This window comes from Haliaeetus leucocephalus, unplaced genomic scaffold (genome assembly GCF_000737465.1).
Source record: "Haliaeetus leucocephalus isolate CR32 unplaced genomic scaffold, Haliaeetus_leucocephalus-4.0 Scaffold216, whole genome shotgun sequence".
NCBI classification, from domain to species: domain Eukaryota; kingdom Metazoa; phylum Chordata; class Aves; order Accipitriformes; family Accipitridae; genus Haliaeetus; species Haliaeetus leucocephalus.
The window spans coordinates 455547-472040 of NW_010972652.1; the positions used below are offsets into that span (position 1 = coordinate 455547).

The 16494-nt window shown below is 41.0% G+C and overlaps 1 protein-coding gene across 1 annotated transcript in view; it reads left to right on the top strand.

The window, feature by feature from the left end:
• Nucleotides 1–16494, top strand: part of PCDH15 (protocadherin-related 15) — a 369468-nt gene that overhangs the window by 248133 nt on the left and 104841 nt on the right. The window contains exons 18-19 of the mRNA XM_010566632.1: nucleotides 9278–9583; nucleotides 10737–10961. Of these exons, the coding sequence (XP_010564934.1) occupies nucleotides 9278–9583; nucleotides 10737–10961 (531 nt within the window). The remainder of the gene's footprint in view (nucleotides 1–9277; nucleotides 9584–10736; nucleotides 10962–16494) is intronic.

The window sequence follows — 16494 nt, forward strand, 5'->3', positions numbered from 1 at the left end:
ATTTTTGAAAATTGTTGGTACCTTCTAATCTTTTCCTTTGCTTAGAGCATGTAATGAATGAAATAGGGAAATGAAAGACTGTGTAGAAGTAGGCAAAAAGAAATGAAAGAGAGGAAAAGCCTTTCTGAAGTTTAGGGAAGAAGGAAAATTCCAAACTTTTATGGATGACTGATTATCCCACCGTAAAATATTTTTGAATAAACACCAAGATGTCAGAAACTTTTCTAATATCTGTGGCTTCTTACGGCATCTGGGAGATGTTAATTTTGTCCTATGAGCACAAACAGTAATCTCTCTGAAAAACAAGTACAAAATCCAATTTAGCACTCCCACCCACGCTTCATTTGCTATTTGACACAATTGAAGGGCTTGGGAATCTTTTAAACCCATAATAATAAAAAATTAAACCCATAATAATATACCCATTAAACCCTTAATAATAATAAAAAAAACCCACGTTGTCATCCATGAAAACAGTAACCAAACTCTCACCAATGGCATCCTTTGTATCCTCCAGCACAATTTCCATCCCTCCCTCGAGCTGTGGTGTTTGCTGGAATACTGGAGAGGCTGTTGGAGATCAGGAGTTTCTGTTGGGGTGGGTAGGGATCATGGGGAACTTCTGTCCCCGAAGATGACCTGAAGGAAAATTTAATCTGGAGGAAGTTGGGTTGGTGGCAAAGTGGTCCCTAAGAAGTGTTTCAACTTGCAGCTTTAATGAGGGGATACCTGTCATGTTTGCCTCTGCTTTATAGACAAGTATGAATAACAACACACTGCCTTATTTTGTTGTTTTCCAGCTCCAGCAGTCCGAGCATAAATCTTCAATTAACCTGCTTAAATCCTGTTACCCACTGTTAGCAAGAGTTGTGGGTATTAGTAGGAGGTTTCTTTTGAAAAGAATGATAATGATATAATTAATATTGTTGACATTTAAGCACTTGTCATTATATTTCAGAGTTAATGATCCTTCAAGAGATATTTTGGTAATTCAGATCTCAATTGTGCTTTCAAGCTGCTTGAGATGGAGGAAGATAATTTGTTACTTTGGAACACTGTTGGTTTATATTGATGAGGGTTTCTTGGTAATGTTGAAGCATAGTTGGTAATGCAAATTGAAACTTACCACAACAGATAAAGGCTATCACCTTGTAGATGATGGTATCTCCAGTAAATGTGGGATGTGTTTTCCAGGAAATAAAGTAATGATTCATTTATGTTCCTAGGTTTCCAGGTTTGTTTTATCATGCAGTACTTTATAAGTTAGCCCCGTGAGAGACAGAAATGACAGTAGTCAGGTAGATCTGAGAAGTTACTAGAATAACAGCAGTAGTTACTAGAGTCTCTTCAGGGGAACATGCTTCTCCTAATTCTGAATAAACATAGTGAGATAGGAGAGGTAGAAATGTGCACCTCATCTTTCTGCATCTCTTGCAGCATTGCCAAGAGGAGCCAGTCAGCAAGGGATTGTTTTGTTTCTTTTTTTAAGTCTAATTTATACTCCTGCAGATGCTCTTAGTTTAAAGAAAATAAATTACCTTGGACCTATGTAAAGCAGGCTCCTCTATCCTGACAAAATCCCTTTTGGTTAGGCTGCATTGACTTAAGTGAATTTATGAGCTCTTCAGTTGTGTAACACTGGTGTAGTAAATTTGCCTGTGAGGCTGCTTGAACCAGTTTCAATAAGAACAAAGGAAAACCTCTGAGCATGCAGAAGGATGGTTCCGAATTTTTCTTTTACCCAGAATAGCAAAATCAGCGTCGTTTCCTATCCAAATTTACCAAGCGTGTTGCATGTGATTGCAAGTGATCAAACACCAGAATGTGTTGGCAGATCTTGGGGGTAATAGAATCACAGAATCATAGAATGGTTTGGGTTGGAAGGGACCTTAAAGATCATCTAGTTCCAACCTCCCTGCCATGGGCAGGGACACCTTCCACTAGACCAGGTTGCTCAAAGCCCCATCCAGCCTGGCCTCGAACACTTCCAGGGATGGGGCATCCACAGCCTCTCTGGGCAACCTGTGCCAGTGCCTCACTACCCTCACAATAAAGAATTTCTTCCTAATATCTAATCTAAATCTACCCCCTTTCAGTTTAAAGCCATTACCCTGTGTCCCATCACTACATGCCCTTGTAAAAAGTCCCTCCCCATCTTTCCTGTAGGCCCCCTTTAGGTACTGGAAGGCTGCTATAAGGTCTCCCCAGAGCCTTCTCTTCTCCAGGCTGAACAACCTCAAGTCTCTCAGCCTGTCCTCATAGGGGAAGTGCTCCAGGCCCCTGATCATCTTCGTGGTCCTCCTCTAGACTTGCATGAGCAGGTCCATGTCTGTCATGCCCAGAGCTGAATGCAATACTCCAAGTGGGGTCTTATGAGAGCGGAGCAGAGGGGCAGAATCGCTTCTCTTGACTTGCAAGCCACACTTCTTTTGGTGCAGCCCAGAATGTGATTAGCTTTCTGGGCTGAGAATACACATTGCTGGCTCATGCTTCGTTTTTCATCCACTAATACCCCCAAGTCCTTCTCTGCAGGGATGCTCTCAATCCACTCATCGCCCAGCCTGTATTTGTGCTTGGGATTTCCCTGACCCATGTGCAGGACCTTGAACTTTGTTTTGTTGTACTTCATGACATTTGCACGGGCCTGCCTCTCAAGCCTGTCAAGGTCCCTCTGGATGGCATCCCTTCCCTCCACCATGTCGACTGCACCACACAGCTTGGTGTCCTTAGAAAACTTGCTGAGGGTGCATTCAATCCCACTGTCCATGTCACTGACAAAGATGTTAAACAGCACTGGTCCCAGCACCAAACCCTGAGGAACACCACTTGTCACTGGTCTCCAGCTGAATGTGGAGCCATTGACTGCAACTTTTTGAGTGTGACCATCCAGCGAATTCCTTATCCACCGAGTTGTCCATCCGTCAAATCCATGTCTCTCCAACTTAGAGACAAGGATGTCGTGTGGGACAGTTTCAAACACTTGACACAAAAGTCCTTGCAGAAATCCAGGTAGATGACATCAGTTGCTCTTCCATCATCTACCCATGCTGTAACCCTGTCGTAGAAGGCCAGCGAATTTGTCAGGCATGATTTGCTCTTAGTGCAGCCATGTTGGCTGTCACCAATCACCTCCTTATTTTCAATATGCCTTAGCACAGTTTCCAGGAGGATCTGCTCTGTGATCTTGCTAGGCACAGAGGTGAGACTGGCCTGTAGTTCCCCAGCTCTTCCTTTTTTACCCTTTTTAAAAATGGGGGTTATGTTTCCCCTTTTCCAGTCAGCAGGAACTTCCCCCGACTACCACAACTTCTCAAATATGACGGATAGTGGCTTAGCCACTTCATCCATCAGTTCCCTCAGGACCCACGGATGCATCTCATCAGGGCCTGTGGACTTCTGCACCTTCAGGTTCCTTAGATGGTCTCGAACCTGATCTTCTCCTACAGTGGGCAGTTCTTCATTCTCCCAGTCCCTGCCTTTGCCTTCTGCGACTTGGGCTGTGTGGCTGGTGTGCTTGCCGGTGAAGACTGAGGCAAAAATGTCGTTGAGTACTTCAGCCTTCTCTGTGTCCCAGGTAACCAGGTCTCCTGTTTCTTTCTGGAGAGGGCCCACATTTTCCCTAGTCTTCCTTTTATCACCGGCATACCTATAGAAGCTTTTCTTGTTGCCCATGACGTCCCTGGCCAGATTTAATTCTATCAGGGCTTTGGCTTTCCTAACCTGATCCCTGGCTGCTCAGACAATTTCCCTATATTCCCCCCAGGCTACCTGTCTTTGCTTCCACCCTCTGTAGGCTTCATTTTTGTGTTTGGGTTTGTCTAAGAGCTCCTTGTTCATCCATGCAGGCCTCCTGGTGTTTTTGCCTCTTCTTTGTTGGGATACATCGTTCCTGAGCTTGGAGGAGGTGATCCTTGAATATTAACCAGCTTTTTTAATATGGTGGGTGGGAACTCAGGTGTTGCAGTAGTGCTTGTGTGATGGCTGAGAGTGGCCTTGGGCTCCTTCACTCTCTCACTTGTTAGCCAGCTCTGCCTCTACAGGCATTTGAAGGGATACTTTCCTTCCCTTTGATGACTGTAGGGATGAGGGGAAGGAGGACTTGGGTTAGGGCTGGATGCAACAAAAAAATCTTCTAGGAGGAAAACAAGACAGAAATGGGTAGGTTCTTACTTCAGTTGTCTGTTCTTGACATCTGGCTGTGGCAGGGGAAGAGTGAGTGATTGTCTTTGGAAATGTGGATTATCACTTGTGCTTCCCTCAACTTTGACAGCTTTGGCTTATTGTAGAGGGGAAAAATGCATTCTGCACATATACCACACAAACATGCAAGATTAAACGTGTAGGGATTTGAAGCTAGGGTGAGACCAAGACTGCACTATCGGAAACAGAAAGAAATCTGGCCAATTTTGTGCTCAATGTTTGCCTTGATCTTTTTTGCTCCTAAAGGACCTTACTTAGTAGAAGAAATTATTAAGAATGTTGGTGTACCCCAGAGAAAAATAATATCTGTCATTTGTATTTTATTGTTATAGCTGAAAACAGGTAAGGGAGCTAGTTGCTGGAGAGACCCCAGAACTGACATCCTTTCATACCTCCTAGCAGACAGATTTTGGGGAGCAATTGGAGAAAGCACTGACTGGAAAAGTCAGGAGCAGATGGCAGAGTCAGAACATCAGGGAGAGGTTCTTGATCTCAATTTACAGTGTGCTTTGGCTCAGCTTGCGGAGCTTAGTCCTTTAAAGAGGTAGTCTGTGTCTATTTCTGGAACGGCTGATGTGGCCAGTTTTGCCCATGAAGCTTGGATTCATACCTGCAATGTCTCTGTGTAGAAGCTCAGGCGGAGCCTGGAATGTCACAATCCCAGGACCACCAAACTTGGTCTGAACTGAAACAAGCCTGAGGCTTGCTCTGGTCCAGGATTGCCGTGGGTTGACTGGCTGGCTGAGGGTGTATGGCTCAGAGATTAGTTGGGGAGCAGATAACCTCCAGGGAACAAAACAAAGGGCTGCAGTGAGAGGACATGTACACCCTACACTGCTCACCTCTCCTCCTTTGAGTGCTCGTCTGGTTATGCAGATGGTGTACCTCCATGTGGCTCTGTGGTTGGATATTTTTTCATCCTTACTCGTATCCAAAGGGTGGTCATATGCAAGTCTTCCCCTCCACGTATTATCGTGTGGCAGAGATGACAGGAGCAGTGCGTGCAGCTCCGTCTCTTGGATCCTCTCAGCCATTGGTGCCGGATGAAATTCTCACCACCTCCAGTGTTTGAGATGCAATGACACTATTATTCCGTTTGGGGATCTTTTCCATTACTTTTGAAATTTCCCTCTTTTTGCTGGTTCCCTGTTCTTGTTCATTGGGGTTTTTTTTTCCTCAATTTCTATGGTGTCTGTCTCTGTGGCCTTTGAGAGCTGTGTTGCCTACAGCAATCGCGCCTGCTGTTTGTGCTGCCTCTCCAAAGCCCACATTTCTTCTATGAGCAATATCTGAAAGGCTGTGAGGAGATTTCTGTCTGTAAATAGATCTGTAGCTCCTTTTAAGATCTGCTGTCATCTGGTGGCCCTTTACTGACTAAAGCTTCAAGACTCTTGCCATACTTTTTATGTGCAAATCGGTGAGGATGAGTTGTGGTTGAAAGCCTTGCATGATGCACTGGGTGTAGGAATGTGCTCTCGCCTCTTTTTAGTCCTGCCATAGTCGCCTTGGCTTTGTATTTGGGGCTTTCCCTGGGACTCAGGCAATACAGAAATGAAATGTTTTCTTGCTTCTCTCCACCTCTGGTAACTGTATACCCAGGTAATTCAGCTCAGCATTAGTAATGAGCAAATCGTATTAAATTTATTGGGATGTTGCTGGTTTCTGTTTTAAGGGTAGTGATAAGTACAAGCAGGGCTGATTTTGGAAGCAGGACTTTCTGAAAGCCCGGCTCCTCATTGTGCAGACCTCCTCTTCCCTTACCTTCCAGTCAAGGCTTGTAATACATGTACGCCAGCTTGTACCTGTCGGTGACAGAGTGTGGGGATGAAATTGGAATGACTTGAAGTCATCCATTTTGATACAATGCAATAGCTGCAAACAGGAACAGCCAGTAACCATGCCACCAGCGAGTCCTTCGAGGACTTCTTCATGGAGCTGCTGCCCACAGGCTCCGAGAGGCTCTGTGAAATGATTTCCATGTGGAAAGAGTTAATTTTGTATACCCTTGAGATAGGATTCTTTTAGAAAATGGATTAAACTCTTTTTCTTTCATATCCATAAAGAGTACATTATCTCTTTTCAGGTTTATAGTGATAAAATGTTAATTAATGGAGATCTTAAACTGTAAAAGCGATCTAATTTGGTAAAATAATAGCATTTTCTTAAAGCATTTTTCCCAATAAAATCTGTTTTGATTCTTTAAAACACGCACTTCAATTTTAAACCCATATACACATGTACAGGGTGCCCGTGCCCAGGGCTGGCAGCAAAGCTGAGGGGTCTCTGTGGGGAGAGGTCAGACGCAGCTGGTTCCAAATGGTTCCAGCTGGCTCCAGTGGCCCCACAGGGCACACAGCTCAGCCCATCAGCAACTCCGGTGGTGCCTCTGGGAAACAGAATTAAGAAAGGGCAAAACTCGCGGCACTAAGGAGTGAGGAACAGCCCTGCAAGCACTGAGGAGGAAGAGGAGCTTGAGGCGCCAGAGCAGACTCCCCGGCAGCTTGTGGGGAGACCACAGTGGGGCAGGAAAAGGTGTGGGAACAGGGAAAGGCTGTTATGGGATATAACATATTTGCTACATCATGCTCTGCTGTGCAATAGGGGGGTCTGGGCAGGAGAAGGCAGCCCCTGATATGGGCTTGGCAGCCACCACATAGGACATTCTGGCTTTTCCAAGTCTCTCGGAGTCACAAAGCCGCCTGTAAGTAGGTTGGACAGTATTTGTACAACTTGTTGTAACTCCTCAGCTTTGCCCTTCTCCTCAGTGGCTGTGCTTCTGCATGGTGTTCATCAAAGGTGAGTAACATGAAGCACTGCCTGAGCAATGGGATGGCGGCTTTGTAAATAAACAGTAGTTGTCTCTGGTGTAATGACACAGATAGAGCAGGAAGCTTGGAGAAAAGCTGATTTTTTTTTTTTTCATCTAATAGATAATCAGAGAATCCATATGGTAGAAATTTTAGTGGATGAAGTGCAACCAACTTCCGTTTGAGGGTTCACTCAGAGCATCCTTCTGAAATTTGAATTTGCCCCATGCTGTGGAAGCACAGGACTAAGATATGTAAAAATGCACAGAGCTAATGCTTGTCTTCATGTGTCTTTGGGTAACTTCTCACTGGTGTTATGGTGGTACTATAACAATTACTTTAATTGGATTTAATAACCATGATTTGCCTGCTACTCTGCGTGGAAACAAATCAGTCCCGCAGAATGTGGAAAAGATGTTTATGCCCAAGGATGCACACAAATGAGTTTACGACATACATAGTCATAGGAACCAAACGGCAAAGCCTGCCATATATTTGAAAGTAATTTTAGTTTACTTTCCTAAAAAATCAGTTTGTCTATGCAAAAACATACTTCTAAATTGATCTAAATAAAAATGTTACCTGGTTTATTCTCATAGTTTACAATGGTAGTAGTATTTCAGATTACTTTTGGAGATTTTTGTGGGGTCTTATTTGTTTGGTTGGTTTTTTAACTCCAGCTGTTTAGTATCAATTTAATTGCTATAATATGGCTTTGGTTTAAATTAGAGGCTAAGTATGAGGACTGACCTTATGTATGTGTTGGAGATTAAGTCTTAAGAAAGTGAATAGTGCTGTTAGTGTCTTATCTAGAAGCTCTTCAACTTACTCTGCATTTCCTATGCTTTGCTTTGCTTTGAGTGGGGCTAAGTGTCAGTTACTGTATGCTTTGAGCTTTTCTCCTTGACTAGTTTTCTGGTGGTTTTCCAGTATGTAATCTAGGACGTCTTTCTGCCCCAAACCAGTTATTTCTGTGGAAGAGAGAGAATTGATTGTAAACTAAGAAAATCAACCATATGTTGAAAGATGTCCATTAAAAGGATGTGTTATCTGTAGACTGGTCATTATGAAGTTGTAGCCATTCCTGCTTAGTGCATTGATGTAGTGCAGGGGGAAAGCACAGTGAAATTTTTCTTATTAGCAATTTTAATTAACTTTTAATTGATTTCTAGGAAGATAAATGGTTTCATTACAAAGTCTTACAATGAATACCTTCAGTGGAATTAAATGTTCATGGAAACTTCTTGACAATTGTTCTGATAACAAAACATGAAAATCTCTTGTGATCTTCCCAGATGTCTGTAGTCTCATTTATAAAGTCAAATAAATGAAAACACCTTGCTCACAGAATGCCCTTTGTTTAATTTACATAACATTATTCATCATTCCATAATTTAATTAAGAGGAGGAAACAGGTCAACATTCAGACTATGTTGATGGCCTGGTAGCTCTAGGGAAAACATATGAATTTTGTCCATCCCTATAAGGGCAGTTATGTAATAGCAAGAATTATTTGGCTGATAATGAAATTTGAGACTTAGTTCAGTATGTGAGAACAAAGATATCAACTGAACAAAATCTAAACAGTGTTCTATTGCAATCATCTGCCTCTTCTGAGTGTAGAAGAATAAGGATGAGATGTCATAATGTTTGATTTTGAAGGACATGATAAACAAACTGTAGAAAGTTAAGCAGTTCTTCAGAGAACAACAATTAAAATATCATTAAATGTGACAAAAACATTAAGTGAAATGAAAATTTCTAACTAATGTGTCCATTCCAGCTATCTGCTGATTGCATCCATCTTTCATCTAAGCATGTGCTCCATAATGGTTTGAGCAGCGATGAAACACCTACATCAAACAATGTAAAATAAAAATTCCCCTCAGACGCCACCTAATGCTGAAGATACTTCAGCATTAGAAGTATCTGAGGGCTTGACTTTAAAAGCATCTGGTTTGTCTTCTGCTTATATGCATAGTTGTCCAATGCTGAGCAACTACATGTGTATTTTCTACTGAAGTCCGGTTGGGATCTAGTAAACCTACCTTCCGTCACTGCAAATTAAGAGATTCATTTCTGTGGGATATTTTATCTTCAGCAAAACTTTGGGGGGAGGCAAGCTGCTATAAACAAGAAATGCTGAATAGCCACACAAACATTAGTACTCTGTAGAGTATTACCCTAGCTTACCTTATTACTCCCATGTAGGTATGTCCCTTGTATTTAAAATGTGCATTAAAACATCATTCTTTTTTCTGTTTCTTTAGGCTACAGACCCAGATGCCGGTGTTAATGGTCAAGTTCATTACAGTTTGGCAAACTTCAACAATCTTTTCCGAATCACATCAAATGGTAGCATTTATACAGCAGTTAAACTGAACAGAGAAGTAAGAGACTATTACGAACTTATCGTTGAAGCAACAGACGGAGCTATGGACCCGCGCCATTCAACACTGACTTTAGCGATCAAGGTGCTGGACATTGATGACAACAGCCCTGTTTTTACTAATGCTTCCTACACTGTCTGTGTGCCAGAAAATCTACCACCAGGCACTGTCTTCCTGCAGATAGAGGTAAAAAAGCATTATAGAATGAAGGAGATGTTTTGTAAATGTTCTGCAATATTAAGCATGTTCTTATTTAACTTGTTGGTGAGACTGCAGTAAAACATTGGAAACTGGAGTGGGGGAAGTTGTGACACTTAGACTGAAAAATGCATGACCTTTAGACAGGTACATGAAAATACTCTGAAGCTGAGGTTCATTTGGAAATGAGAGGAATTATTAAAAAACAAACAAACAACAAAACCTGCACTCCTATTTTCATTTCTGGGAATATTGTTTTACACATTTAGAGTGCTTTTGATTTGTTTTTGAAAGCTCATCATACTGCTTCTACCTGTTTACATTAGTAGGAAGAGAGCTTTATCTCAACTGATTTAGACATTTAAGTCAAACCTAGATGTCTAACCTCATGTTATAGTTAATGGAGATAAATAGTTGCTTCCAGAAGCAATTAATCCAATACCAAGATCATCATCTGAGATAGCTGGAGTAAAGTGTCTTCTCTTCACTGACTATAAAAGATACTCAGAACAGTGAGAGTTAATTGTTCAAGGATGAGCTAGATCTCTAAAGACAGCTGAGATTCACTTCCCGTAAGCAGTCTATATATCCTCCTGATGTTTTGGTCAGCATCCTTTAATGAGAAGAATCTGTCCTGAGACAATTTCAACAAGAATGGTTTTCTCTGAACCTGACTGCAGATAAATCTAATGTCAAATTACAGCTAAAGGAATCACATAATACACTTTATCCTAAGGATTGACTAAATACTGGTATGAAATAAAAACATTCATGCTGCCATATGGGATGGGGGTGAGATCAAACATCTGCTTAGCCCAGCATCCTCTAGCTGGCAGTGGCCGATAGCAGGTGCCCGGGGAAGAGAACAAGAACAAACTGATCTTCCAGTGAAGAATGGCCAGAATTTCGTACTCATTTCATGTGGCAGGTATCTCTGGATTTTAGAACTTTAAGTGCGTTTGTCTTCCTCGTGTTTGTGCAGTAGTATTAAGTACATCCAATACTATCAGAATAACAAAACTAAAGTTGTTTGCAGTAGTTTGCTTTTTTTATGTTCTTTAAATCTAGTAGGGATTTTTTGTGAAAATGGATTATGTTTGGTTTTAAGTAATTTTTTTTTTCCCTGTATGGCATGCTCTAGGCGAAGGATGTTGATCTTGGTTCTGATGTTAACTATCGAATACGGACCCAGGAAGCACTACAGTATTTTGCACTGAACAAGTATACAGGCGAGTTATCGCTTTTGAAGTCCTTGGATTATGAATCATTCTCTGACACAGAAGCAACCTTCACCTTCCTCGTGGAAGCCTTTGACAGCAAGGGCACTATGCCTCCTGGTCTTGCTACTGTCACAGTAAGGGTAAAGGTAAGAGGAATAACTTGTCAGTTGATAACATCCTCTCCTATTTGTTACAAAATACTTCATCAACAATTACAGGTGGCCTGATGAAACACCAAAGCATGGTAGCAGTATGTCTGCTTTCCTGCTTTTTCACTTTATGAAGTTACTGCCTTTTTCTGACAGCAACTTGTTCGGTTAAACATACAGTTTATAACAGCTATAATTACTTTGCTATATGCAATTACGTAGTTAAATCTTGGATCATAGATTTATGAAGTATAAGGATACCTGAGACATATATAAACGTTTTAGTCCTTTAGAATCCCTGAAAAGTTGAAATAAGTACTTAATGGAATTGTTTGCAAGAATGACACCATCACGTTTCAGTTAAAGCTCTCATAAATTGTAATTTTATGAACCATTTGGGTGTATTGAGTGCTGATGTGGCACACCACATCCAGTATTTCAGATTCTGCTGCTTGAAAATACAGAGCTGCAAAGGAACAGGCTTATTTAGTGGTCTTACACTATGAATCGTTTTTATGCAGTGAGTTACAGCATCTCTAGGTTTCAGTTATCTCACCAGTAATAGGGGCATAATGGTATTCTATTTGGTAACAATCCACAAATGAAAAGCATCTGTAGCTGAAATATTAGCACTTACCCATCTTAATTTGGTTGATGTACTCGTGTCCAAGAGGAGAGGATATTTGAGATGCTCTAAATCAGCCTCCTTGCATTTACAAAGGTGCAGTTCTGGAGCCAGTCAATCGAGTCCTTTTGCCCAGTTGCTTCTTTTTTGTTGACTTTGTCAGTGAAGAACTGTGAGCTGTGGGAGAGAAGAGAGTTTAATTGCTTGTATTTTAGCTAAGAAGCAAAAATTGTAGCAGGAACAAAAGCATAGCTCACAAATGTGAACTTCGTATCTGACAACTTCAGTTTAAATGTAATTCTGCGGAAAGTATTTAGCATATATGAATCAGTCTCAGGTTCAGCTTACTGTGTATCTGCAGATGCTATGAATTGCCACATGATTTTGAGTAATTCTGTTTGTCAGTCTCTACTGAGCCCAGAATTATTTTGGGGACAGTAAATGTCTCCGATTATTAGCTTTGATGACAATGTAAGAAGGCTTCTACAATACCGCTCTGTCTCTGCAAGATTTTTCAGACTGAGATGCAGGTCACCTGCTTCTTAATAGTCTGTTTCCTATAGTTCCTAACAGAGCTTCACTGCTCTTCCCTGGCAGTTTCCACATCAATAAACCTCCCCCCCCCCATAGCTTTTGACATCATTCCCTGAGCCTTTTCTGTTATACTTTGAGGGGGAAGTTGCTCAAACCTGGTTTTTTTTTCTAAACAAAACTTTTTCCCAGCACAGTGTATTTTTGAAAGAATTACATGTTTGGGTGTTTTTGTTGGCTTTTTTAAAGGTACTTGTTTTCAAATAGGAATGTATTCAGAGAAAAGCTGTAGCCTGCATCATAGGGCTGACCCAGCTGTATGATTGTGCGTTCAGATTGTATTAATTAATGACAGAGTACGGGGGAGCAATGTAGTTCAACTTGGTGGCCTTAAAGTAACAGCAGCTTGTGCACTGTCAAAGGAGGTGGTGTGGGAATAGGGAGCTTAAGAAGGGGATTAGTAGGATCAAAAAATAGCTTTCTTGTTTTCTTGGAAACTCTTCCCACACATGAGCAATGAAAGGGGAGCATGATGATACTTGTTTGAAAAGGCAGTATGTGAGAGGCTGGAATACTGGGCTGGAGCCAGGAGTAGCAATTTCTGCAGTAAAATGTGTCAGGCTGGGGACAGAACAGGGCTTCAAAGTGAGGTCAAGCAGCTTATATTTTAAATGAGAAAGAAAATAAATCAAAGAAATGGTTAAGTGAGTATTGTCATACTCGGTCACAGGCTGACTTTTACAACAGATCAGTGGGCATAATTAAATATTATATGTATTGTTAAGATTAAGATGATGCTTATGTTCCAGCCTTGAATGACAGGGAGATAGTAGTATTTTGAGTGGCAGTTGAGAGAACGGGGGAGGGGTTGTAGAAAAAATATTTTTAATACCTCATTTTGTTGGGCAGATGTCATTAATGTCAGATGGTAGAAATCTAGAACCTTGGTCACAAGAGATGTCTAAAATAGAAAGAATGGTTTCATTTGAGCTTATATATGAACTTCCCAGATACAAAATTTCTGGCGGGGTGGGGGGGCGGAGGTGGAGATTCAAATCAGAGCCTTGTGCTCCCCCTGTGTGAAATGAGAAGTATCCACAAGAGGACACCTTGAATGGTTGATTCAAGAGAGAGAGCAGCAGGAGAGGGGTGCAGAGTCTTGGAAGCCAAGTGAGAACAAGGAGAAGAGCAGGCCTCTGGTGTAGGAAGAAATACAGAAGTAACAAAGTGCATTGCAATGCAGTTTGGCTTTGTTCTTAATGGAAAAGACTCGTATTCCCCCTTGTTCTGAAGGGGGAGAGCTGACGTGCCATTTCTGGGGGTGTAAGGTTCTGATCAGGACAGAGAGGGCAAGGCACTAAAAGTCCCTTGAGGACAGAGCCGGTGTATGCCTTGTACAGGGCTGACATCAGCGCATCCTGGTAAGCTGACAGAGGGAGCTGATTTCTGTCCAGCAGCTCAGTGAGGATGTTTACAGGGCACCGAATCAGGCCTTAGGTCTTGAATGTGTGATGGCATAAATGACATGCCTTATGGAGTGGTCTAGAGCCTCATGCACAGTGTATTGCCTGATTGCAATCTAGGCTTTTCTTCCTCTGCAATCTTAACCACAGACTGAGCTGCTGCTTTAGGGCATAGCTAAACAGATAGCTCTTGATGAGCATGTTCACTGTTTAATTGGAGTAATTTATAATTTTTTGTTGACCAATTAAGGTGTCTGCACAGGGAATTGAAGGGGTTCTAAAACTCACAATTTCTGCCAGACCATCTGCCAAATCAGAGCCTGTGTTCAGGGACAGGGTGCTTCTGCGTGGGGATGAACATCCCTCTGCCATGGCTCTGGAGGAGTTGTTCCCATTCAGCCTGTCTTTTGCTCCTGCTCTGGGACCACGAACTGGATATGTCTGATTCTTCTTAGTAGTAAATGTGCTTTTACTTTATTTAGAAGATGATATTAGAATAATTATTTTAATACAGTGTTTGCGACCCCCAAATAGGAAATAAACCAAGTGCCATATACACTGTAGGCCCTAACATAACAGTTGTGCCGATTGCAGTCTCTAATAATGCAAAATTGAACTAGAGAAAACCAGGAGTAGGCATTTAGACAATAGTGGGTCCAAGCAGGGAATTCATGTAACCGTTAGGAATTCAGTCCCTATAATCCTCAGAGCATTATTTGTATACAAAGGTCTCCGAGTCCTTTTGGGCTTGTGCTGCTCTGTTAACATTTGTCTTTTTTCATAGTCCAGCTCTAAACCGAAAGTGTTATAATTTTTACTGTGTAGTAGGATTCTGTTAACCAACTATGGACAACATCTGATGGTTTCATACATCATTTATGTGATACAAAACTGAATGAGGAGCAGTGCAGTATACCCATAATCACACTGATCTTTGTGGCTTGCGGGAGGGTATATACACACAGTGACTTTCTTTAGACTCTCTCTTTCAGCCTTTGGCATGACAAGTTACAAATAGTTTGTATTAACCTTCCCTGAACTTGATCAAAACACAGATTGCATAGCAGAATACTCACACTGCAGAAAAAATAACTTAATCTGTTACCCGTGTGTCAGTATTGTAATACATTATTGGCCTCTGCTGCAGCCAAATGGCCCTTTACGTTGTATGGATGTCTTATGACTCTTTTGTCAAAGAAGGGCAAAGGTAAATTAATGAATTGTTGCATCCTTTCTAGTATTACTGAGGAGGAATAGTATAAGTGGCATTGATTTCTTCTTGCCAGAGAGATGCAAACCACCTTAAACAGACTGAGATTTTTCTTTTTTTTTTCCCAGTTCTCAGATTCCTCTCGCTGCTTTCATAACTTTTCACTTTAACCTGAAAGTAGTAATGATTCATCTTTTCTTGGGATGGCATGGGATATTGCACAAGTGTTCATCCAGAATAACTAACTGATGATTGTAATCTGATCTGTAATCAAGAACACAAAACTTTGTATTTTATCTGGGTTTTTATATATATATAAATATGTATATGTAATTACACAGGTTAGATATAGCAAATTTTATCAGTCTTGAAAATGTAGTTTAAGGGATGGAAACATTAGCAACTCCAAGAAGCAATTTGTGTGCTATTTTTAAGTGGTTTGCCACTGTCGAGGCATAATTTCTCGCACCACAAGAACGACAGAGATTTGTATTCACTCAGTGTCTGAGAGGACTGAATTGTTTGCTAAGAGTGCCTATGGTGCATATTGCAGTATGCACAAGCATCCCCTCACGGTATAAATGTTTCCCAGTATTGAAAGAAGCGAAATCATTACTGTTCAAATGGTGTGCTTATTATTAGGATTTAGCATTTGGAAACAATTACTATGGTAATAGAGCTTCTTAACAGAAACAGGACTTAACCTTTTTCCAGCTTATATTGCTGTTAAATGAGTAATGTGTTCCTAAATACATATTATAAGAATTTCTGTATCATGGGGCCTCTAAGGTACTTTCATATTTTATGCTGTGTCATCCTCTTATTATTATTACCAGCATTATTTTTGTATTACTTTATGTCTCTTTCTTGTTTGTTATAATTGCTTTTTCTCCTCCTTCCATGTTCTGGGATTGGTTTTCTTTTTAGTTTTGCAAGTAAAGTGTGTAGTGTAATGAAGCCATTATCTCTGGCTGATGATTCAGTGATAAAGCAAAAAGAATAAATGAAAACAGATCTATATGTTTCTATCATTGCCATATTACAAGACTGCCAACCAAATATTTCATATAATTCCTACTGTGCCTTAATCCCTGTGGACTGTTATAAACATTATACAATGAATGTCCAGTTTTAGTAAACTGACTATACCTATGAACATCAATAAACATATTGCTATCATCAGAGAGCACACAGACTGCAACTGTCAAACTAGTTTTTCAAGAGAAGTATGCCATTGAGAAGTTAGAAGTCATCATATGCTTTAGACCATGCGTTATATGCATTGATTGGTACTTCTTGTGGGGATGAATTTGAATCTTTCATAATCAATATGCTAAGTCTTCCCTTCCTTGGGAACTTTGCATAAAAGAAACAAACCAACCATGCAGAAATATGTAACAGCTAAATCTCTAACTCTGGCATGATTGCTCTGAATGGTCCTTCATCAACATGACCGTTCTTGCGGTCCTTCGTATTCAGGTTGGAAGCAAACGGCATGATCTTAGTTGTAATGATGCTGTAGCAGTACAGAGCTCCAACCTGCTTACACAAGAAAGCTTCCTTTGTTTCTTTGACAACCTAAACCTTGAATCAGAACAAGGAGAAATACAATTAGTTTGCTTTTCTAGGGTGGGAGGGTTAGAAGAAGCTGCATGTTTCTGGGTGATCCACCCTCTCAAACCAAACAATCGGAGCCAACAG